At 33.3% G+C, this 24,540-nt stretch overlaps 1 protein-coding gene across 1 annotated transcript in view; it reads right to left on the reverse strand.

The window, feature by feature from the left end:
* LOC143076178 (uncharacterized) overlaps positions 1-24,540 on the reverse strand; it is a 125,157-nt gene that overhangs the window by 37,622 nt on the left and 62,995 nt on the right. Inside the window, exons 22-34 of the mRNA XM_076251871.1 lie at positions 23,773-24,102; positions 22,570-22,697; positions 19,215-19,472; positions 18,672-18,858; positions 18,070-18,285; positions 17,643-17,772; positions 16,925-17,109; positions 14,989-15,345; positions 14,331-14,458; positions 13,669-13,929; positions 13,105-13,288; positions 11,920-12,162; positions 10,560-10,689 (exon numbers count right to left, since the gene is read on the reverse strand). Of these exons, the coding sequence (XP_076107986.1) occupies positions 10,560-10,689; positions 11,920-12,162; positions 13,105-13,288; positions 13,669-13,929; positions 14,331-14,458; positions 14,989-15,345; positions 16,925-17,109; positions 17,643-17,772; positions 18,070-18,285; positions 18,672-18,858; positions 19,215-19,472; positions 22,570-22,697; positions 23,773-24,102 (2,737 nt within the window). The remainder of the gene's footprint in view (positions 1-10,559; positions 10,690-11,919; positions 12,163-13,104; positions 13,289-13,668; positions 13,930-14,330; positions 14,459-14,988; positions 15,346-16,924; positions 17,110-17,642; positions 17,773-18,069; positions 18,286-18,671; positions 18,859-19,214; positions 19,473-22,569; positions 22,698-23,772; positions 24,103-24,540) is intronic.

Raw genomic sequence — 24,540 nt, forward strand, 5'->3', positions numbered from 1 at the left:
ATCCCTATCTTACTCTTACCCTAGCCATGATAGATCTTTGTACTGGTCAATATCCATATCTTACTCTTACCCTAGCCATGATTGATCTTTGTACTGGTCAATATTCCTATCTTACTCTTACCAAAGTCATGATGGATCTTTGTACTGGTCAACATCCCTATCTTACTCTTACCCTAGCCATGATTGATCTTTGTACTGGTCAGTATCCCTATCTTACTCTTACCCAAGCAATGATGGATCTTTGTACTGCTCAATATCCCTATCTTACTCTTACCGTAGCCATCATGGATCTTTGTACTGGTCAATATCCCTATCTTACTCTTACCCAAGCCATGATTGATCTTTGCACTGGTCAATATCCTTATCTTACTCTTACCCTAGCCATGATGGATCCTTTTACTGGTCAATATCCCTATCTTACTCTTACCAAAGTCATGATGGATCTTTGTACTGGTCAATTATCCTATCTTACTCTTACCCTAGCCAATATCCCTATCTTACTCTTACCAAAGTCATGATGGATCTTTGTACTGGTCAATATCCCTATCTTACTCTTACCCTAGCCAATATCCCTATCTTACTCTTACCAAAGTCATGATGGATCTTTGTACTGGTCAATATCCCTATCTTACTCTTACCCTAGCCATGATGGATCTTTGTAATGGTCAATATCCCTATCTTACTCTTACCCAAGCCATGATTGATCTTTGTACTGGTCAATATCCTTATCTCACTCTTACCCTAGCCATGATGGATCTTTGTACTGGTCAATATCCTTATCTTACTCTTACCATATCCATGATGGATCTTTGTACTGGTCAATATACCTATCTTACTCTTACCCAAGCCATGATTGATCTTTGTACTGGTCAATATCCCTATCTTACTCTTACCTTAGCCATGATGGATCTTTGTACTGGTCAATATCCCTATCTTACTCTTACCCTAGCCATGATTCATCTTTGTACTGGTCAATATCCCTATCTTACTCTAACCCTAGCCATGATGGATCTTTGTACTGGTCAATATTGTTACGATTTAGTGATCGTATTATTAAATTAATGGATCACGTGTTATCCATAGTTTACAGTAGTAATTTTATGAGTCAGCTGTTTTTGTTTACGTTTTCGCAACGCTATTTTTACGATGGAATGTCACCTCATACAGAATATTCACGGTTGGTCGGCATGTATTTCAATGATACATGATGCGATAATGTGTTTACCTTATTTGCTTATTTATTTTCTTAATGTAATAACTTGTGTTTTAGCCGTAATCGTCTAAATACCAGCAGTGCCATAGTTTATTTACAAGAGAAGCCATATTTATTTGTGTATTGGCGGTCTGCAACACGAGATTGCCTGTGAACATAACAAACGTTTTGATTGGTCGATCCATTGACCGGAAAATTATAAATAGAAGGTTGACGAAACGAACTTTAGATTTAATCTCACCGCCTGCAAGAGCAGTCGGAATTTATGCTGTCTTGATGTCCTTATAATTTAGTGTGAAGGTTTTGAATGTTTTAAGAAAACTAAACCTTCTAACACATGGCAATTGTTTGTTTTGAAGAAGAAGACGACCTTCGACCTACGGGAAAGTCCCGCCAGCTGTCGTTCCACTTAGTCAACCTTCTATAAATACGATGAGAGAGGTTTTCTGGAAATCTACTTTCATTTTAGCAGAGAGAAACTTTTATGAGATGATTACGGCAAATTGTTTATAAATATGAATTTATGTTTTTATGATCAATTGTAAATATTTGATTATATAGATATTATATAAAATACCTATGAAATGTTACCTGACTTAGTTATTATTTCAACCATATACCAACTCAAAGGATCCATGCAAATTATGTTCGATCGAGCCACCTTATTCAATTTAACTTACCACTCGGTTTAAGGGGCGAAATTGTTACACTGGTGTCAGATGTGGGATCCTATTAACTTTGAATTTGGTGGTTGAAATAAATAAGTTATGAATTATACTAAAGAAGCTTTAGTATATTACCTTGATGTTTAATTATTTCACTAAATTTTTATAATAAGAATTATTAATATTTTAGTATGTTATGGATGATTCTGGAGAAGTAATTATAGATGTAAATCAATCTTTCCAAGAGGTAAATGATGGGGAAATTACCATTCCTTTAAATGAACAGAAGGTTGATAGTGTTGACTATGCAGGGCAGACAATAAGCCATGACAAAGAACAAAACTTATTTATGAATGAATTAAGAAACCTTAAAAGTTTATTTCATAACCAATTAGGGGAGATAACCCATGAGTTTTCTAATTGTCAAAAAGAAGTTATCATTGCTGTAAATCAGATAAAAAGATATTTTGAAGACAAAATTTCTTCTATTGAGGGTCACATTAGCCAAATTGAAGATGATGTACATGACAACAAGAAAAATATTTCTTGTATTTACAAAATGATGGAACAAAATAAAGATTTAGTAAATCACAATAATCACATGAGTGACATGGTAAACACTGAAAACATATCTAAAGATGTTGGGCAAGCAGTTCCTGATGAAGCTAATCAGACAAATCAAAATACAGAAAAACAACAACAAAACACAGATCATATTTATTCATTTAATAAAGATAAAATGTGTAATATAAATCAAAACTATGCTGTTCTGGATAGACCTCCTGTTCCAAGATTGACCAATTCCCATACCCATTCACCCAAGTTTAGTAATGTAACCATGAAGCCACAGTTGTATGAGGGAGATGAAGATTTAAATGAATATTTAGCTCAATTCGAAATTTTAGCTGAAATAAATGGTTGGAATTATGCCACCAAATCTTTATATTTGGCTGGTAGTTTAAAAGGGGGAGCAAGAGCTCTTTTAAATGAACTAGATAAAGAATCTAGGAAAGACTATGATAGTTTAGTAAAAGTTTTGGACAATAGATATGGTTCAGCTGAGAAATCAGAACTTTTTAGGGCAAAACTCCAGACCCGTATGAGAGGTAAAGAAGAAAGTTTACCTGAGTTGGCTCAGTCAATTAAGAAATTGACTAGGCAATCTTATCCAAGTGCCCCATCCACAATAACTAGTGTGTTAGCACTAGAACATTTTATAGATGCTTTACCAGATGCTGATCTGAGATTTAGACTTAGGGAATCTAACCCTAAATCTATACATGAGGCAGAAACACTAGCTGTTAGGCTAGAGACATTGAAGTTAGCAGAGAGACAAAAAGGTCGCATGTTTAGAAAAGCAGATTCAGTTCAAACTGATACTAAATTTAATACAGTGTTGAATGATGACAAGGGGGAAGATTTAAAATCATTAAAAAATGAATTGAGTGATTTTAAAAGAGAACTGATCTCATTGTCCAGAAATATAAAGGGTATGTCCCAAAACCAAAATAGGAATAGCCAAGGGGGAGGTAACCAACAGAGGAACTATCAAAATGGTCAGAGAGGATATAATAACCAGAATAAGAATTTTGGTCAGGGCAATAGAAATTTTAACCAGAGAAATAATAACTTTGGTCAAAATAGACAAAATCAACCTAATTACTATCAACAGGGAAACCAGTTGAGGTCGGACTCAGGGGTCGGAGCCAGGCCGGGACAGAATGGCCCAAGTCGATAAAGATTAATGAATCTTTGGCAAATAACGAGGGACTATTTGTCAGAGCTAAAATTAATGATAAATGTTTAGCTTTTCTTGTGGATACAGGAGCAAATGTTACTATTTTAAGTAAGAAATTTATTGATGAAATAAATCCCTCATTACTTCCAAAAATGAATCCTGTAAATATTAATTTAATTACTGCTACTGGTGATAGTCCACCATTTATAGGACAAGTTGATGTGGAAATTTGTCTTGGAAATTATATTTATCACCACAATGTTTTAGTGGCTGATATTTCCAATGACGGTATCATTGGAATGGATTTTCTTGTGACCCATGACTGTGATGTCTTGTTAAGTCAAAATAAGTTGAAGATTAAAGGGGAGATAATTCAATGTTATCATTATGCAAGCAGTGCTAAATCTTGTTATAGAGTTGCTATACAAGAGACAGTAGATGTACCTCCCAACTCAGAAATGATTGTTTCTGGGGAGTCAGATGAACCTATTTTTAGAGGTTTAGCTGGTTTGATAGAACCTAATGAGAAATTTATGGAGAAGAATGGTTTATTGGTGGCAAGATCAATTGTACATCCAGAGATGTATAATATTCCTTTGAGGATAATAAATATGAATAAAGAGCCCTGCACTTTATATAAGGGTACAATTATTGCTACCTGCAATAAAGTAGATGAAGAAGATATTCAAACTTCTGAGTTTGTTAATAGTGTGGCTGGTGGCCCAGTTATAGTAAATAAGGGGAGACAATTACCTGATTATTTACATGAAGTATTTGAGTTTTGTCAAGCTAATCTTGATACAGATCAAAGTGGAAAATTTTGAGACCTTTTAATAGAATATAGTGACATATTCTCAAAGTCCTCTGAGGACATTGGATTAACTGATTGAGTTGAACATACCATAAATACTGGAAATCACCCTCCAGTACGTCAGCGACCCAGACGAATACCCCTAGCTAGAATGAAGGATGAGATTCAGAAAATAGTTAAGCAAGATATTATAGAACCTTCTACAAGTCCCTGGAACTCCAATATTGTTCTAGTGAAGAAGTCAGATGGTAGTTGGCGATTCTGTATTGATTTTCGCGCCGTAAATTTATTGGTTTTACGCCCATCCTACCCCTTACCTCGTATAGATGACACTATTGATTCATTGTCGGGTTCCAAGTTCTTCTCGACCGTCGATTTAAAGTCAGGATATTATCAGATTCCAATAGCCAAAGAAGATAGACCAAAAACAGCCTTTTCCTTTCCAGGGGGTGGTCTCTGGCAGTTCAAGAGGATGCCAATGGGTTTATGTAATAGTGCCCCTGTTTTTGAACAATTAATGGAAACAGTTTTATCAGGTTTGACCTGGAAAATTTGTTTAGTTTATTTAGATGATATAATTGTTTTCTCAAAATCATTTGAGGACCATATGAAGAACTTGAAAGAAGTTTTTCAAAGATTAAAAGCAGAAAATTTAAAGCTGAATCCCAAGAAATGCAACTTTCTTAAGAAAGAAGTTAAATTTTTAGGTCACATTGTTAGCGAAAGTGGAGTAGCTACTGACCCTAATAAAATTCAGTCAGTTAAGGACTGGCCAGTGCCCAAGAGTATAAAATATGTGAGAAGTTTTCTAGGATTAACATCCTATTATAGAAAATTTATTTTGAAATATGCTGATAAAGCTAAACCTTTGTATAAGGTTACTGAGAAAAACCGAAAGTTTGTCTGGACAGAAGAATGTCAACAAACTTTTGAGGAATTAAAGACTACTTTAATTAGTGCACCTATTTTAGCCTACCCTACTAGGGAGGATTTATTTATTTTGGATACCGATGCGAGTAATGTTGGCATGGGAGCAGTGCTATCCCAACTCCAGGATGGAGTAGAAAAAGTAATTTGTTACTTTAGTAAAACTTTCAGTAGATCTGAGAGAAAATATTGTGTTACCAGAAGAGAACTACTAGCTGTAGTAGCCTCTATTAAACATTTTCACCATTATTTATATGGTAAATACTTCAAGGATAGAAGTGACCATGGTGCATTAAGTTGGTTGTTCAATTTTAAGAATCCAGAAGGTCAGTTAGCTCGTTGGTTCGAGGTCCTGGCATCATATGATTTTAAAATTGAGCACAGAGCGGGAAGGTCCCATAATAATGCAGACGCCCTAAGTAGACGTCCTTGCTATAACAAAGAATGTCCTCACTGTGCTAGAGCAGAAATAAATTATGAATTGGTTCCAACTCATAAAAACGTTTTAACGGTTGAAAAATGTAATGATAATGTCACTATTTGTGAATCTTGCAGAAATGTTCAAGATGTTAGTGTCTTAGTAAAAATGAAGATTGGCCAAACATGACAAGTGACGAGACGTGCCACAAAGTAAAAAGTCATGTAATTCATAATGAATTTAGAAGTAAGGGTCCAGAGATAAACCCTGATGTACTCCCTGTTCTGTCTGAGATAGTAAGAGTTTGTACCAGATCTAAGGATTATGGTTGCAGTCAAAATGAGAAGGACGACCCAGTTAAAGAGATAAATTTTGAAAATGTTTCAGAATCTCAATTATCTGATGATGCAATCAGTATAATTATCCAATGGAAAATAGATGAAGTTAAACCCATATGGGCAGATGTATCCCATATGAGTCCTGAAGTTAAATTTTATTGGTCAAGATTAAATTCTTTAATTCTTGTCAATGGAATCTTATATAGAAAGTGGGAAAGCTATAATGGAAAACATTATGATCTACATATTGTTCTTCCAGCTAATTTTAAAAGGTTCGTGTTGAACCAAGTACATAACACAGTGACTGGTGGTCATCTTGGTGTAAGAAAGACTCTATCAAAAATAAAACAGAGATATTTTTGGTATAAAATGAGACAGGATGTTAAATTTTGGTGTACCAAATGTGATATTTGTGCTTCTAAGAAAGCACATTGTAAAAAACCTAAGGCCCCTATGAAGCAGTATCTTGTGGGTGCTCCTTTGGAAAGAATGGCTATTGACATTCTAGGACCTTTACCCATAAGTGTTAATAATAATCGCTATCTGATGGTAGTTCAGGATTATTTTTCAAAATGGACGGAAGCTATACCAATTCCAGACATTGAAGCAGTGACAGTAGCTAGGAAATTTGTGGAAAGAATAGTAACCATTTTTGGGGTTCCTCTTTCAATCCACTCAGACCAAGGGTCTAATTTTGAATCTAATGTGTTCAAAGAGATGTGTATTATTTTGGGTATCCATAAAACCCGTACAACACCATTCCGACCTAAATCGGATGGTATGGTTGAAAAGTCTAATTCAACTATTGAGACGATGTTATCTGCTTTTGTAAGCAAACACCAGAGAGATTGGGACGAATATATTTATTTATTAATGTTGGCCTATCGGTCATCAGAACATGAGAGTTTGGGAACATCTCCATGTTCCATGTTATTTGGAAGAGAAGTTAATCTTCCAGTAGATTTAGTTCTGGGTAGACCAGAGACTGAAAAGTCACTTTTATATTTAAAAACTGTTAATGCATATGAATTATCCCAAAAGTTGGAGGTAATTCATAAATTTGCAAGAAATAAATTAAAACTGTCAAGCGACAGGATGAAAAGAAATTATGATGTTGGAACTAAGATGCAAACATTTGATGCAGGAGATCCAGTATGGTTGCACAATCCTCGTCGTGTAAAAGGATTGTGTCCAAAGTTACAAAATAATTGGGAAGGCCCATACAGTGTTTTCATTAAGAACCGGCCGCCGGCCATTTTGACCTGTTAAATTCAATTTCTGGCCGATTCAGTTGTCCTGAATAAAAAAAAAGTCCTATTTTTTTTTTATGAGATCTTTTTATATTAAAATCATGACAACGGAGTTCGAGGGAGTTCGAAGATTTGTGTTTATATTTTAAACCGACATGCGGTTGCAACGACGATTTTCATTGGCTGTTATTTCAGACTTCCTGTTTGACACACGTGTTTATCGTTGTTATGATTCAATGAATAGTATGTACCCTCGCAGCTCTCGAGTCTTCATTATGTATGTATGTACGTAGATCCCTCCGTTTACGGAGTACCCAGAACACAACATGATTTTTTTCACTTTAACAACTACCACGTCAAAGAGTAGAAAAGGTTTGGATTACTATGTAGTTTGACAAGATTTGGAACAGTTTGAATGACGTTATAGTTTTACTGTTTAATTGATGTCTACAACTGGCCCCGTCGATCTGCCGGCAACTACAGAGCATCCGAAAAGGGGGCAGGGTACATCGATGAAAAGTTGCATTGACAGGTCCCGTTCCAAATCAGATATATTTCTGGTCATAATACTTTCAGTTGTGAGGTATGTAACCCTTTTAAAAGCTTTCAAATGAAATTAAGAAGAAGTGGAAGCTCGTGTTTTCTTATAAATGAGCCTGGCCAGCACTTCTTCTTTTTCTTTCTTTACACATCTTTTCATACCACCGGGATAATGGGAAGGGGGATATTTAAAACTGCTGCGTGCAGGGGAAGTACTGTCCAAATTTTTTAGGGGTCCTCAAAGGTAGGACAAGAATCTGGTTTTAAATGTAAATAGCACCATAATTTTCTTATTGTCCCAAGTCCCTATCTAAATAAAATTAACCTCTTGTCAGGTTCAGAGTTTTTGCTACTACATGTACATGTAACCTTTTATCAACAATTAGTCAATATCAAGCCAGAAATAAATTATGATGCTCAATGTAGTATTTTTTTATTCTGAGGATGAATCAGATTTTGAGGACGATTGTTGCTGGTGAACTCTATTTTGGCATGGATAACAAGTTGTTATACATAAGTGTCATTGAATTGTATCCATCAATCATTATAATAATTAATCTCTTATTAAAGTGATAAAAATGAAAATACTTCAATATTATACTTTCTCACTTGGTGATGTTAGATAATACTTCATTCATTGACTTAGAAAAACTTTAGGTTGCCTACATTAACAGTAGTACTGTAAAAGTGACATTTTAAGAACAATAATAATTTTATGCCATGGCCAGAATTCAGGATTTTGTGTCTAATTTTTTTTTTAAATCATTGAGGGGTAGAAATGACATTTTCAGAACTATAGTTTTATGCCAGGAATGCAGGTTTTTAAGCCTTTTTGTTTAAAAAACAAGGGGGCTAGTGGTAAAAGTGACATTTTCAGAACTATAATTTAATGCCCAGAATGCGCCAGAATGCAGGATTTTGCGTCTAATTTTAAAAAAAATCGTGCGGGGGGGCAAGCCCCCCAAACCCCCCTTTTAGGTTTGGGCCTGCTTAAATCTCTAATTGGCCCCTTCAAACAAAATGAAGTGAAACCCCTGCCCATATATTATTGTAAATAAACTTAATGATGTCATATACAGGTTGAAGCCATATCTATAATCTAGGAGAAGATGTTCCTGTTTGGTTTAAATACACACCTGGAGCTTGTGGTACAGAAGAAGATGTTGAACAGCCAGCCTAGAACATTTATTGGAAGAAATGAACATTGTGTTATATATTTATATGTGTGTTACCTAAATAATTCTATGTGAAATGTATATTGTAAAGTCCCAACAGCTGTCATTCCACTTAGTCAACTTTCTATAAATACGATGAGAGAGGTTTTCTGGAAATCTACTTTCATTTTAGCAGAGAGAAACTTTTATGAGATGATTACGGCAAATTGTTTATAAATATGAATTTATGTTTTTATGATCAATTGTAAATATTTGATTATATAGATATTATATAAAATACCTATGAAATGTTACCTGACTTAGTTATTATTTCAACCATATACCAACTCAAAGGATCCATGCAAATTATGTTCGATCGAGCCTCCTTATTCAATTTAACTTACCACTCGGTTTAAGGGGCGAAATCGTTACAATATCCCTATCTTACTCTTACCCAAGCCATGATTGATCTTTGTACTGGTCAATATCCCTATCTTACTCTTACCCTAGCCATGATGCATCTTTGTACTGGTCAATATCCCTATCTTACTCTAACCCTAGCCATGATGGATCTTTGTACTGGTCAATATCCCTATCTTACTTCTTACTTTCATCCTAGCCATGATGGATTTTTGTGCTGGTTAATATCCATATCTTACTTTTACCCAAGCCATGATGGATTTTTGTACTGGTCAATATCCCCATCTTACTCTTACCCAAGGCTTGAGGGATCTTTGTACTGGTCAATATCCCTATCTTACTCTTACCCTAGCCATGATTGATCCATGATTGATCTTTGTACTGGTCAATATCCCTATCTTACTCTTACCAAAGTCATGATGGATCTTTGTACTGGTCAATATCCCTATCTTACTCTAACCCAAGCAATGATGGATCTTTGTACTGATCAATATCCCTATCTTACTCTTACCCTAGCCATGATGGATCTTTATACTGGTCAATATCCCTATCTTACTCTTACCCTAGCCATGATGGATCTTTGTACTGGTCAATATCTCTATCTTACTCTTACCCTAGCCATGAATGATCTTTGTACTGGTCAATATCCCTATCTTACTCTTACCCTAGCCATGATGGATCTTTGTACTGGTCAATATCCCTATCTTACTTTTACCCAAGCCATGATGGATCTTTGTACTGGTCAATATCCCTATCTTACTTTAACCAAGCCATGATGGATTTTTGTACTGGTCAATATCTCTATCTTACTTCTTTCTCTTATTCTAGCCATGATGGATTTTTGTAATGGTCAATATCCCCGTCTTACTCTTACCCTAGCCATGATTGATTTTTGTACAGGTCAATATCCCTATCTTACTTCTTACTCTAAACCCAACCATGATGGTTTTTTGTACTGGTCAATATCCATATCTTACTCTTACCCAAGCCATGATTGATTTTTGTACTGGTCAATATCCCTATCTTACTCTTACCCAAGGCTTGAGGGATCTTTGTACATGTCAATATCCCTATCTTACTCTTACCCTAGCCATGATGGATCTTTGTACTGGTCAATATCCCTATCTTCATAGTAACTGACTTTATAGGATGATGAGGATCTTAATGTTGCTATGTCAGAAGTATAATAATTAATTCCAAGAAAATCTGATGATCCTGAAATATCATAAAATTATATATTTACAAATGGAAAGATATTCATAATACAATCAACACTGATAAATGTTCAGATTAAGAATTTTTTTATTATTTAGTAGCTAGATTCTGAAGTGATGGTAACTTGTACTCCCACACAAAAATCGTCACAATAGTACCCTCTTCAAACCTAATTAATTGTAAGGCGATTTGAAGTTTGAGCATACCTGTCAACCTGTGACGATGAAAATGCAGGTCATGACCTGCATTGAAGAATCAAATCTCAGGTCATAACGCGTACAAACTTTTTCGAGCTGAATTTCAGTATTTATGGTACATTTTCTTATAATGTATATCAAAGATACCAAAACATCAATGCATGTTCACTTTGTTAAGTCATTTTAAATCTTATTAAATATTATTTCATTGCACTTTAAGAGACTTTTATAAATTTGTGAAACTCAGTCTTATATGCATTACTTTTTGAAAAAAAATAATACACTCATCAAACACTAGAATATAATGTAATTCTTAAATGTTTGAGACTATTCACTTTGCAGCCTTTATCCACAATATTTATAATCAACAAGGAAATTAGACTATGATAAAATATAGTAATACAGTTAAAGGAAGTATAAATGTAAAAAATAATTTTCAACTTTTTTTTAAAAATTGTAGAAAGGTATAAAAATAATGAATAGTTATTTTTCAATATGTATTTGAATTCTATATTTTGGAGGATTTAATCTTTTTCACCCATAAAACGTAAATATATGGAATAATTTTGAATGGTGACAAATAAGGGGAAGTAACTCTAGTTCAGTTTGTAACCGATGGTGCAATTTATTTACGACCTAAAGCTAAGGTAATTGGTGTTAATTAACAGTGTGTTTGACACCAAAGCTGTCAAGTGAAGCCATGCACTTAATGAGTCACTTAATTTGACAGTTTACATAGCTAGATGAACTTCCTGTTCATGGAAGAATTACGAATTTGCCGGTATTTCAAAGGAATATTACTTATGAAATCAATCTCAAGACTAAGAAATACGGGTGAAATCGGGTCATTTTCGGAATTCCCGGGTTATTTCAATGACCCGGCGGGTGTTCCGGGTGATCCCTCAGAATTGTGAAAATCTCGGGTCACACCCGCAGAATACGGGTCAGTTGACAGGTATGGTTTGAGTCTATGGTGCTGGAACTGACTTTTGATTTTGTTCTATTCTCTCTAAAGAAATGTCATAATGTATACCTTTGATATAGTTCTTTTCCTCCTCTGTGAAGCTAGGCAGACGACTTGATGGTAAGTTCTGAACCTCACTCTTGTTTGCTATTTTGGATTTCATGACATCAGGATAATCACCATTGACAAATATAGGATGTCCATACCAGCCTATCCAAAACTGGTTCCCTATCTCTGAAGCTTCTAAATCCCTAGGGTCTAATGTATCCTCTGGTTCAAACCAGTTAAAGTTCAATGAAATACCTATCTGACCTGTAAATATATGTTAGTACAAGAAATGAAAGTGTGTCTTTGTTTGTGATATCCAGTGGGGTCTGTCATTGATTGAATATCTTTTTGTTGATCTGCGGTTTGCATGTTGTGTCTATACTATATTGTTTGTTTGTGCGTTTATCTTTGATGAATATTCTTGTGTGTATTTGTGCTGTACTACTGTCACGTAGTGTTGTCATTTTAGCCATATTTTTTAACATTGTCATAAAGCGAGTGATTTGGCTAGCAATTAAACCAGGTTCAACCTACCATTTCTTTATTAAAATGTCCTGTACCAAGTCAGGAATATGGCAGGTGTTATCAAATAGTTGGTTTAATGTTGGCATTTGCTTTTGTTGCAATTCAGTGTTCCTGTCGTTCCTTTGTTTTCCTCTTATAGTTGACGTGTTTCCCTTTGGTTTTTGTTTGTAAAACGGATTTGTTTTGTCTCAATCGATTTATGATTTTTGAACCTCGTTAAATCACTGTTGCTTTTATTTTACAAACTAATCAATGTGCCTTTTGATGACTTAATCAATTTGTATATCAATTTAAATCCTGTTAAAATGCCATATTCCTACTTCCCATTTCTATGTTCAGTGAACAACAAAATCAGGATCAAAACCTAATGTTGCATATTTTAAATATAATCATACCATTATGAACATGTGTACTTAGTTTGAAGTTGATGTTACCACAATTTCTTGGTGAACTATCCTAAGCAAAATAATTAACCTGATTGTTATAATGTCTCACACAGTAAGGCAAAAAGAGATGAAGCTTTGTCTCATATATATATATCAAGAAATTATCACTTGTAGCTGCTGAGAAGTAACAGAAAAAAGTATATATGTGCACACTCTTCAAAGATATCAAGAAACTATATAGTCCTTTCATAGAGGGGTAAAATTACTGCTTCTAAATATGTAAACAATGATTTACCTTGCTGAGTACTCCTGAACTCCTTATCATAAATATGGTAAGTCTTGGCATGTGCTTTGATTAGGTTGTGTGTGACTATGTAGTCCTTGGTACCAGAACCCTTTATACCTGGAGCCATTGTCCCATCTCCATAGCCTAGTACTGATACCATGTGGGGCTCATTTATAGTAATCCACAATTTCACCTGAAATCAAATTCTTTTAAGATAATTGAGACAAAGTTTATACATTGTTTATAATAGAGTTAACATTTTCTTAGTGTAGGCTCCATGTATACAATTTGTTCCACAGGTACAGAAAAATGGAAAACATATACCATAGAGTCATTAAAAAATTAGACATTTTTGGATGGAAGGGGTGTGGTTCTCTGACCTTATCAATATATTTAAGAGTTTAAAATAAAATGATAAATTATTATTTTAGTTATTTCTTAAAGCATGAAGCAATGAAATATTTTATATTGTTCCTTATCATATGTATCATGATATGTTGCTTTAAAAAAAAAAAAAAAAAACCTCATCTTCATAACAGCTCTACTATATTATTTGAAGTAATGTTCTCTTACCCTATCACCAAAGTTGTTGAAACACACTCTGGCATACTCTGTAAATAAGTCTGACATGGAATCATTCATCCAGCCTCCATACTGATCCTGGAGGGTCTGAGGTAGATCCCAGTGATACAGTGTAACCATTGGCTGTATCCCAGCATCTATCAATCCATCAATCAACATGTTGTAGTATTGTATACCTTTAGCATTCACTTTTCCTGACGTGCCCTCTGGTAAAATCCTCGGCCATGACAGAGAGAAACGGTAATGTGTCATCTAAAATGTCATTTACAGTTATCATATTTTATAACCATTGACCAAATCGTTGTTTACTATCATTCATTTTTCTTCATAGTTGAGATGAATTATGACTACATGTTTTTGTTTCTGTGAATCATATAGTATATTTCTTTTTTCATTTATATCTGAATATTCATATAAGGTGCTTTTAAAGTACCATACACAAGAATTAGCAATTATACAAAATCCTTGAATGATCACAATAAAATAATTCCAATTTCATAGTATATAATACACTGTTTTAGTAGTTTAATTATCAAATATTCTTTTTAAACGAATAATACAACATATGGGTTCATATCAATGAGACAGCATCCCAACATATAAACCTAAGAAAATGATATAATAACTAGTATAGGATAATAATCGTAAAGTACCTTCATTTCCGACAAGATCCTAATGTCCTCATGTAACTTAATGTAGCTGTCACAGGCTATATCACCTGTTGCATTGTTGTCTAACAATCCACTGTGTGCTCGTACATCCCAAATACTCTCACTTTTACCTAAAATGTCACAAAATATAAACATTTCATTGGACCTATTTACAATTGGTGTAGCATTATGGGATTTCAAGTATGTTTTGGTAGAATGTCTACATATATATAGATCTGATTTCTCATTTTATAGTGATGACTTATGTCATACATAAATTTGAAGCTTCAGTAACATTGTTATCGAAGACATAAACAATCTTGAAAAAACACCTATCAACTAGGTCCATACCATGAAATCATCAAATTTTAGTATTAATGGTGTTAAGAACTATGTAACATGTGTCAGTGAAATCAGAATCATACATTTACTTTGTAATAAACTATTTTGTAAAGACTTAAAAGGATCTTAACTGAAAACATGTCTACTAGTATCAAAATATTGTATTTTTTCTTTGTAAAACATTATCACTGGTATTCACTATTATAACTATTTTCAACATTGGAAAAAAATTTAAAGAAAGAATTTCATCAATAAAATTTTAACTTTCAACAATACATCTACTGAAAACCTGTATATCCCATAAACCATAACAACTCACCATCTATATTCCAAGCACCCTCTATCTGATAAGCTGCTGTAGCTGCACTCCATGCAAAATTTTCTGGAAAGGTTCCGTAATAAAAGTCACTCAACATAGGCAAGTTATGTACATTAGTTTTCTGTTTAACTGGTTCAAATGGCATGGAAGGTACTGGCTCTTCTGTGTAGAATCCATTATCAGTGATTAGTTCTTTATAGTATACAGCTGAAGCTTTGGCAGTTCTCTTTCTACCAGGGTCATTAAAGTCAACATGGTAAAGTCCAAACTTCTCATTGTAACCACTCTCCCAGGCAAAACCATCCATTAATGTATGGACAAAAAATCCTTCAACAGTACAGTTGTCCAGTCTAATTGCTGAAATAATATATAAGATAAGTTTCATGTGCAGAAAAAATAGTTTTAACAAGGAATATCATAGATTTATAAAAGGATCTAAGTTAGAATTAATGAAAACAGTTTTTTTAAATGCATAATATTAACTTTAACTTTTTTTATTCTACTGATGATGATAGAGATTACTAAATTAATAAAAAGTTTAACCCTTACACATCTTCATGTTTCAGTACTAAGCCAGGATGTTTTTCAATGGCCACAGCAACCTCTTCATGTTTTGATTTCTGTTGAGTATTTATTGTTAGTGTGTTTAATTCTCTGTTGAACTCCTTCTTAACTTGTGTATAATCAGGATTCAAAGCTAGTTATATTGCCTGCCAAATTTTTCACCATTAGACACAGTCTGATGACTCTAAATGTAGTTTTTTTAACCCTAGTACTGCCAGCTATAAATAGATTATCAGTTCACTGCAGTGCCATGATGCTAATTAGCCTCTGCATATTACTGTGCGGAATTGTTTTCCAGAAATTTATCACTTTTACACCATGTTATTGTTTTGTTAATTTTCTTTAATTTCTGAACATTTTAGAAAATAACATTGAATGTATTTGTTTTGCAGAATTGAATGCAGAATTTCATAGTGTAAAATAAGTGACAGTGGATTATGAAATTATTTAGTTAAATCAAATAAAAAGTAGAAAAATTATGTTTTTATTTATTTGATCATTATACATATTTGTTTATGTTATTTAATTAGCACTTAAATGTCAAATAGCTCTTTCAATATTATATTTTCATTATTTCGTGAAACACGACTTCATGTCAACCCTGGTAATTTGAATATGAACCACGAGTGTGGTTTCAATGTTATTATCCTTTCCGACGAAAAAAGTTATAGTGTATCGGTTTGTTTCTTCAGCTAATTTATTTATGAAATTTTAATCAATAATTAAACTAAAGAAATCTATCATCGGATCACTGGATTTTGTCCAACGGGAGAGTTTTAACTTCTTTAAAGCATCAAAAGCGAGACCACATGTATCCAGGTTTCCACCTGTTAAACGTCGCTATTTTTTCATCATTTTCTAGATCATCCTCATCAAAACATAAAAATCCTTTATTACACATCATCATTTAGAATTATTTCTTCAACACAATCACGATTTTCAGGGTCTACTTGCTATAAAAACGCATCTCCGTCCGCTACTTCTCTGACGACTTCCATTGTTTCAAACTCGAATGTAAACAAACTACGGGGTCAATTTTGTCATCAAAATAATTTTAGAATGGAATGCTGGAACCAACCAATGAAAACATCTTTCTACGGGGAAATCCTTCTTCTGATGTAATACTGACTAAAAATAAGAATAGCTGCGTGATTTGATTGGCTAGAACTCGAAACCTTTACGTTGTATAGACAGTCCATATAGCGACGACCGGCAATGAATAAAACTACCGGAAGTTATCAATATATCGACGACCGGCAGTAGAGTAAAGTTATACAGGTCGTCACTATATCGACGTCCTGCAGTACAAGGGTTAACAATTTTGTGTGAATGAATTGCTGTCTTATTTATCTCCCCTTTTATTCCAATATACCTTTCAACACTTCATTTGTATATTCTTTAACATAGGCTACTCTATGGACATCATCAAGTGTGCCATCATTATCACTGGTTCCTGTGTCAGTTACATATACAGGGATACCAGGGTATTTATTCTTTATCCAGTTCAGCATCTTTCTCATTGCAAAAGGTGTAACATGGTACCAAGATGAACCTGTCCTAAAAGAGATACAAGAAAGGTTACCCCTTTGGATGACTCAAGAGTTACTAACATTCATTAATATAATACAATACAAAGAAAAAGGAGAAATCATCCAGAAATAACACATTGTAATCAATCATACAAATCTGAATTTGACCCATATCTTCCACATATATAGGTTTCATATTCAAACTAACAAAGGCAAATTTGTTTTTTATTAATGGATGGACAGACAGACAAACAGGCCAACTTAGAACATGAAAAGCATGGAATACATGCTCCAGAATTATTTTTCAGGCAGTATAATTAATTGTATGGATGTTTTTATAAATGTTTAATTGCAAAAGATTGGACATTGTAGTTTTAAGTATCTGTCAAAACAACCAAATAGACAGATTGTCTGAAAGTAATCAGAGATTGATAATAATGTCTCATGAATCCTGAAATACTCTCAAACAATGGATTTTAAAAATATTATCATCACAGGTATTTAAAAAAAAAGTTCTTCAGATTTTAAAATAACCAATTACAAAAGATCATATATGCATACTTCTTCCAACTGCTGTCTACAGAAAACTTGGCTGCAGTGTCTTTTGCAATACCTGTCAACATGTCTGTATGTTCTGCAGTCGTAACGAGGTAAGCTGTGTAAAGATTAAGTCCAAGAAAATCTGCTGAGCCTGCAAAATATATATACATTCAGTATTTGACCAGAAAAATCTTGTAATAATTGCTTTTTATTTTATATTTATGAATTAGGTTTTGTTCATTTTCAGTTTCTTGAACACTGTACCTAACATCAAATTTTGGCGATTTATTGTTTGACAATAAACAACAAAACACCATATAAAGACAGCTGAAATAGACCATTAAACATCAACTGACAAAAATTTTGTACTAAATTTTTCCTCATAAGTGTATACTTGCAGTAACTGCCATAAACAGACTTGAATTTTGATTTTTAAATTAATACTCACCTTTTAACATTTTTTTCTCCTCAGAAGTAAACATTGGCAGACGACTGTCATTCACAGTAGATTTCATTATATCTGGATAGTCACCGTTTCCAAATATAGGATTAGCAAACCAGTCAAAATAGAATGCATTAGCTCTCTCTGCTGCATTCCAATCTCCAGGGCTGTATTTCCTCAATGGTTCATTCCATGCTGCCTCAAGTGATATTCCAATTCTACCTTTAATATATATACAAATAAATCTATATCTTAAGGTTTAATCAAAATCATTAAAAATTACTACTTTAAAAACAAGAATATAAGTTAATACCATCATGCCTCACTCCCATTATCAAATTTACATGTTAGTGAAATGCAAAATTAGGGACCCAAACTAATTATTACTATTTAGTATACATATATCTAACTAAATTTATATTATAATGAACATGTATATTATGTTTCAAGTCGATGTGACCACAACCTCAACTATCATAAACCAAAACTTAGCCTGATACAGGACAGACATATTGGTGGACACTCAAAGAGATGAACATACTGCAAAAGATAATGTCCCCTTACAATGATTTCTTACTTCCCTTTGAAACCAAGTAGATACAACATACCTTTTTGTACATCTCTGTATTTTTTGTCATATGTATTGTAAACCATGGCATGGGCTCTCAATAGATTGTGACCTACTAGATATGTACTTCTACCATCCTCATTGGTAAATCCTGGAGCTGTAGTTCCTTTTCCATATCCATCTAATGCTATGCCCTTTGGACCATGAATTGTCACCCATGTCTTTACCTTAAGCAAGGATAGATCAATATACAGCTGGTCATATAGTGGTATGCACAGTTTTGCAGATGAGCTATCATATATAAGCCAGAGTATATTATCACTGCTTTAGTTGATAGTAACAAATGTTTTCGTGTGGTTTAATGTTATAGTTAAAAGCTGAAAACTCAAAATTACAAACTCCTATATTATCAGCAAATATTCTTTGTTAAATGGTTGACTATTTCCTATATTTTTGATCATTTTTAGGGCTTTAGTTTTTATATATTAAAACATTCACTCAATATTTTTTTATCCAATCTTTCAGCTCAAATGAAATTTAATACTAACTAAATACCTTAACATGAATACATATAGACACTTACCCTGTCACCAAACAATGAGAAACAAAGGTCAGCAAAATCATTAAATAAGGTCGCAGTATCCTCATTCAACCATCCATCCATGTCCATTAAAGATTGAGGTAGATTCCAATAATATAAGGTAACTACAGGTTCTATGCCAGCATCAATCAAAGCATCAATCAGCTGGTTGTAGTACATAATCCCAGCAGCATTAGTTATATTAGTTGTCCCTTGTGGTAAAATTCTGGACCATGATAAGGAAAACTTATAATGACTGACCTACAAGTATAAAGTTTAAATAAGATCACCAAGACAACATTTTCTTTGGAACCTTTAACTTATTGGATATACAAACTAACCTGGCCAGTTTTGTGTCCTACTGCCAACATATAAAGTCAGCACATTTTTTATGCTTTTTGCTAAATTGAACATGCCAGGCATGAATTTCATAGTAAGAATATCACATTACCAATAAAAATACCAATTCAAGTACCTCAGTTGTATTCTAACAAATTTCTAGTAGAAAATATTATGTATTTTCATATGGGCCTATATATCAAACCATGATGACCATTTTGGATAAGCATCATTTGCTGTCACATATTTCAAAATAAAATACTCATACATCACATTGATTCATCACTTTCTTACAATACCAGTTAAAATTCTGATTGATTTCAGTATTAGATAAGGAATATACGAATCAAATTGATTTATTTGATGTTGGTAGAGAGTGATTTTTTCTGCTGATGGATATTGTAAAATATAAGCTGTCAATTATTTTCTGGAGGGTTCTTAGCTTCAAATGTCATCTTACACAAAAGCAAAAAAGTCCATATTATCTCAATGAATACATAGTTTTCATAATACCTATTAATGAAATACTGATGAATAAAATTGAGAAGGAAACAGGGAATGTGACAAAGAGACAATGACTCCACCAAAGAGCAGAAAACATCACAAGACCACCAATGGGTCTTCAACAAAGAGCAGAAAACATCCCAGACCACATATGGGTCTTCAACAAAGCAAGAATTCTGCAGCCAGAGGCAGGCCTAAATTGGCCCCTAAACAAAATGTGTACTAGTTGGTGATCTTTTTATCATTGTGTTTATTGTATTAGTCTTACTTACTTTATAAAAAAGGAATATACTTGTTTTACAAGTTTTAAGCTTGTTATGATAGTGTTGTATCATAACATTATTATTGATAACTCATTGTAAATGTGAAATTGAAAGTGTTTTCCTACATTATAATGTGCAATACAGGATTCCCTAATCTGTCAGCAGTTAGATGAAGGATGAGGAAAATCTGTCACTCTTTAGGCTTTCAAAGAAATCTTGTTTCATATACCATGTATTTATAAATCCTAAATATTTTCAACATATATATATAACTTTAACAAAATAATAGACAACTTATGGTAAAGACATGGGAATCTAAGATGATGATGATAATGAATGGCAAATTAATATATAAAAAAGGAAGATGTGGTATGATTGCCAATGAGACAGCTAGCCACAAAAGACCAAAATGACACAGACATTAACAACTATAGGTCACCGTACGGCCTTCAACAATGAGCAAAGCCCATACCGCATAGTCAGCTATAATAGGCCCTGATAAGACAATGTAAAACAATTCAAACGAGAAAACTAACGGCCTTATTTATGTAAAAAAAATTAACAAAAAACAAATATGTAAAACATAAACAAACGACAACCACTGAATTACAGGCTCCTGACTTGGGACAGGCACATACATAAATAATGTGGCGGGGTTAAACATGTTAGCGGGATCCCAACCCTCTCCCTAACCTGGGACAGTGGTATAACAGTACAACATAAGAACGAACTATAAAAAATCAGTTGAAAAAGGCTCAACTCATCAGATGGACAAAAATACAAGTAGACGTGGCCGGGTACTTAATATACATCCTGACACAAAAAGACGCAATGAACAGATCTGAGAGTACTCGCAGTTATCTGACAGCTAGTTCAAAGCCACTAACAACTAATAAAAAATCATGCATCTAAGACTAAACAATCAATCCGTACACATCCAACTTCCAATGGATTTACGGTAGTGTACAGACGTCATAAACAGCCAGAGAAAAACATGACATTGTGCAATGCCAAGTTACAGGTATCGACAGATTGTAGATCCATGAATATATATATATGTATATAACATACTAGTAATATTTAGTTAGCTTTTAATTTACTGATAACAAAATCAATATTTTACCAATAAAAACAATATTCAATGATCTTACTACAGTGTTGAATAGGTAACCTTTTAGAATAAGTTTATTTAATGGAGCGACAAGTTTACATGGATCATTTTTAAATTTCCGGGCACGGTTAACAACATTTCAGTAAAAATGAGGATGTGCTATCCTGTTTGAAATAAGTTTTCTACAGGTACAACCAAACTTCAAAACCAAATCTTTATATCTATGGAAAAATTTAGTAAAGGTTTTAAGTAATTTATGGTAACGATATCCCTGGTTTAATAATTTACCAGTAATACATAGGTTGCGTTCGTTAAAATCAAAAACGTCACAACAGACACGGGCATAGCGAACAAGTTGTGAAATATAAACACCGTAAGATGGTGCCAAAGGAACATCACCATCTAAAAATGGAAAATTAACAATAGGGAACGAAAAATTGTCTCTTTTGTCGTAAATTTTAGTGTGGAGTTTCCCGGAAATTTAAAAATGATCCATGTAAACTTGTCGCTCCTTTAAATAAACTTATTCTAAAAGGTTACCTATTCAACACTGTAGTAAGATCATTGAATATTGTTTTTATTGGTATAAATATTGATTTTGTTATCAGTAAATTAAAAGCTAACTAAATATTACTAGTATGTTATATACATATATATATATATTCATGGATCTACAATCTGTCGATACCTGTAACTTGGCATTGCACAATGTCATGTTTTTCTCTGGCTGTTTATGACGTCTTTACACTAAATTCCATTGGATGTTGGATGTGTACGGATTGATTGTTTAGTCTTAGATGCATGATTTTTTATTAGTTGTTAGTATATTCTTCAGGACGAGAACATGTGAAAGGAATACATATATTAATCCTGCTTTGTACTAGACCAAAACGCTGCAGGGAGATATGACACCTTTACCTGTACACCTTATTCTGACTCCGAGTCGAAAAGTCTTTGCTCATATTACTAAATGATGCATGATTAGTGGAGAAGCAGCAAACACCAATTTTGAAGTCTTGTTTGTGATCCGACTGGAGTTTGAATCCAGGACCTCCCACACTTGAGGCTAATATGCTACCACAAGACCACTGAGGCAGTCAGGAATCTAAGAGCAAAACTACAAACCATCAAAGTTTCTTACATTTAGATCCTTTAGAATGTTAACATCATCCATATATAAATGGTAACTATCACTTGCTACATCACCAGTCTCATTGTTCTTTGCCAAACCATCATGTACAAACTGATCCCAAATACTCAGTCCTTTACCTATAGGAAATACATGAAAATCCATCATTTTCTAGTTGATGACAAAATTGCTTAATACTTTATTGGTACGGGTATATATTTTTAATATTACATTTCTGCAAACAAAAGGCTTTCCAGAAATATAAGTAAGAATGAGTTAAGGGTCATTGCAAGTGAAATAGATGGTTAATGGTAGATCTTTTGAAAACTTGGACATCGTTAAAAGAAGTTTATTTAAACTTCCACTCCAAAATATATTTAATTCTATAGTTCTGGTATAATTTCAAAAATTAAATCTCAAATTCAAATTTTTTAGCCTTAAACTTCCAGTAGACTTTCCAGTAATCCATTTTAAAATACTTGCGTATGTTGGCTTTTTATCTTCCATACATAACAATATACACATATAGTCAGTTTAATGTAATTTTAAAAGACTTTTCAAAAATCATGTTTTTTAGCTATCTAGACGTACCACCAATCATTATCACCAAACTATTTCCAGTTTTGCATTTTGTTTCACTAATTGACCAAAATCCTAAATCAATCATCAAGAACATTGAAATTTTAAAAATCCTATACATATCTATAGGTTGCATTTCTGTAAATATTGACAATGCAGTTTCCTACAGGAACTCCTTTTACTATGAAGTTTTGAAAAAAATCTTATCCTAGAATTGAAAGTTCATATGCACTACAATTTTTTTCAAAGGTCAAAATATAAGGCAGTGTGGCATATTTTCAACATTTATATGCCCTGAACTTTTCAGAGTTTAAACTAACACTAATTTTCTTAACTACTGTAACCTTGAATGAAGGGTTACCACAGATTTCAATGTAGACAATATGCACATGTATATTTACTGGTAACATTCTCAAGTTATGTCTCTATGAGATGGAACACAGAGAGCATAACTAGGTACCAGTATGTAAACAAAATTAATTTTCTATGAATATTCTAGATGTCCCCAAAAGAGGCGTGGTTTGAGAAACAGCTGTATTTACAAAGTGCAACCTATAGTCAATGTTATTAAAATTTAAGGTTTTAAATGATGAGTAAGTTCTACATGTAAATTACAGACATCAATAATAAACCTACCATCTGCATCCCAGCCTCCCTCTATCTGGTATGCTGCAGTATTAACGCCCCAGGAGAAGTTCTCTGGAAACATTCCATAATACATCTCATTCTCGTATTCTATAGTAGGAATTCCTCCTGGTGCTGTAAAGGTTCCCTGAACAAAACCATGATCTTTAATTAAATTGGAGTAATATAATGCTGACAATTTAGGAATTCTCGTTCTCTCAGGATCATTGAAGTCTATGTAGTGAAGGCCAAACTTCTCGACATAACCTTGACCCCATTCAAAATTATCCATCAGACTCCAGGCACTGTATCCCTTCACATTACATCTGTCTAACTTCACAGCTGTAAAACAAAACCGTAAATGCATCTTGATTTCTGTGTGTAAGATCATACAAATTCATAAGGATTAAATTTATATATCGTTCAAAATATTTAGAAGAATAACTTAGAAATTATAAATTTCAAATTATAACATATCTATATAGATACAAGTCTACACAAAGGACATGATGGTCAGTAATGTCTATGCAAAGTTGAAAACGCACATTTTTATTAAAACAAATCTTAAGTTCATGTCAAATTCACAAAATAAAATATGATACAATTTGTCAAAAGTCATATAGTCAAACAATTTTAAACGGTAAAAGTTTTTTTAACCATAAATAATCCTATTAAAATAGGTCATGTCCTATCTAAATATTTGGCCAAACACATTTTAAAGGCCTCACTGTTACTTTGAGATAAAGAGCAGCAATAAAAGCCTATATCCTTAGCTTTCTG

The sequence above is a fragment of the Mytilus galloprovincialis genome, chromosome 5 (assembly GCF_965363235.1).
Source record: "Mytilus galloprovincialis chromosome 5, xbMytGall1.hap1.1, whole genome shotgun sequence".
Lineage (NCBI taxonomy): Eukaryota > Metazoa > Mollusca > Bivalvia > Mytilida > Mytilidae > Mytilus > Mytilus galloprovincialis.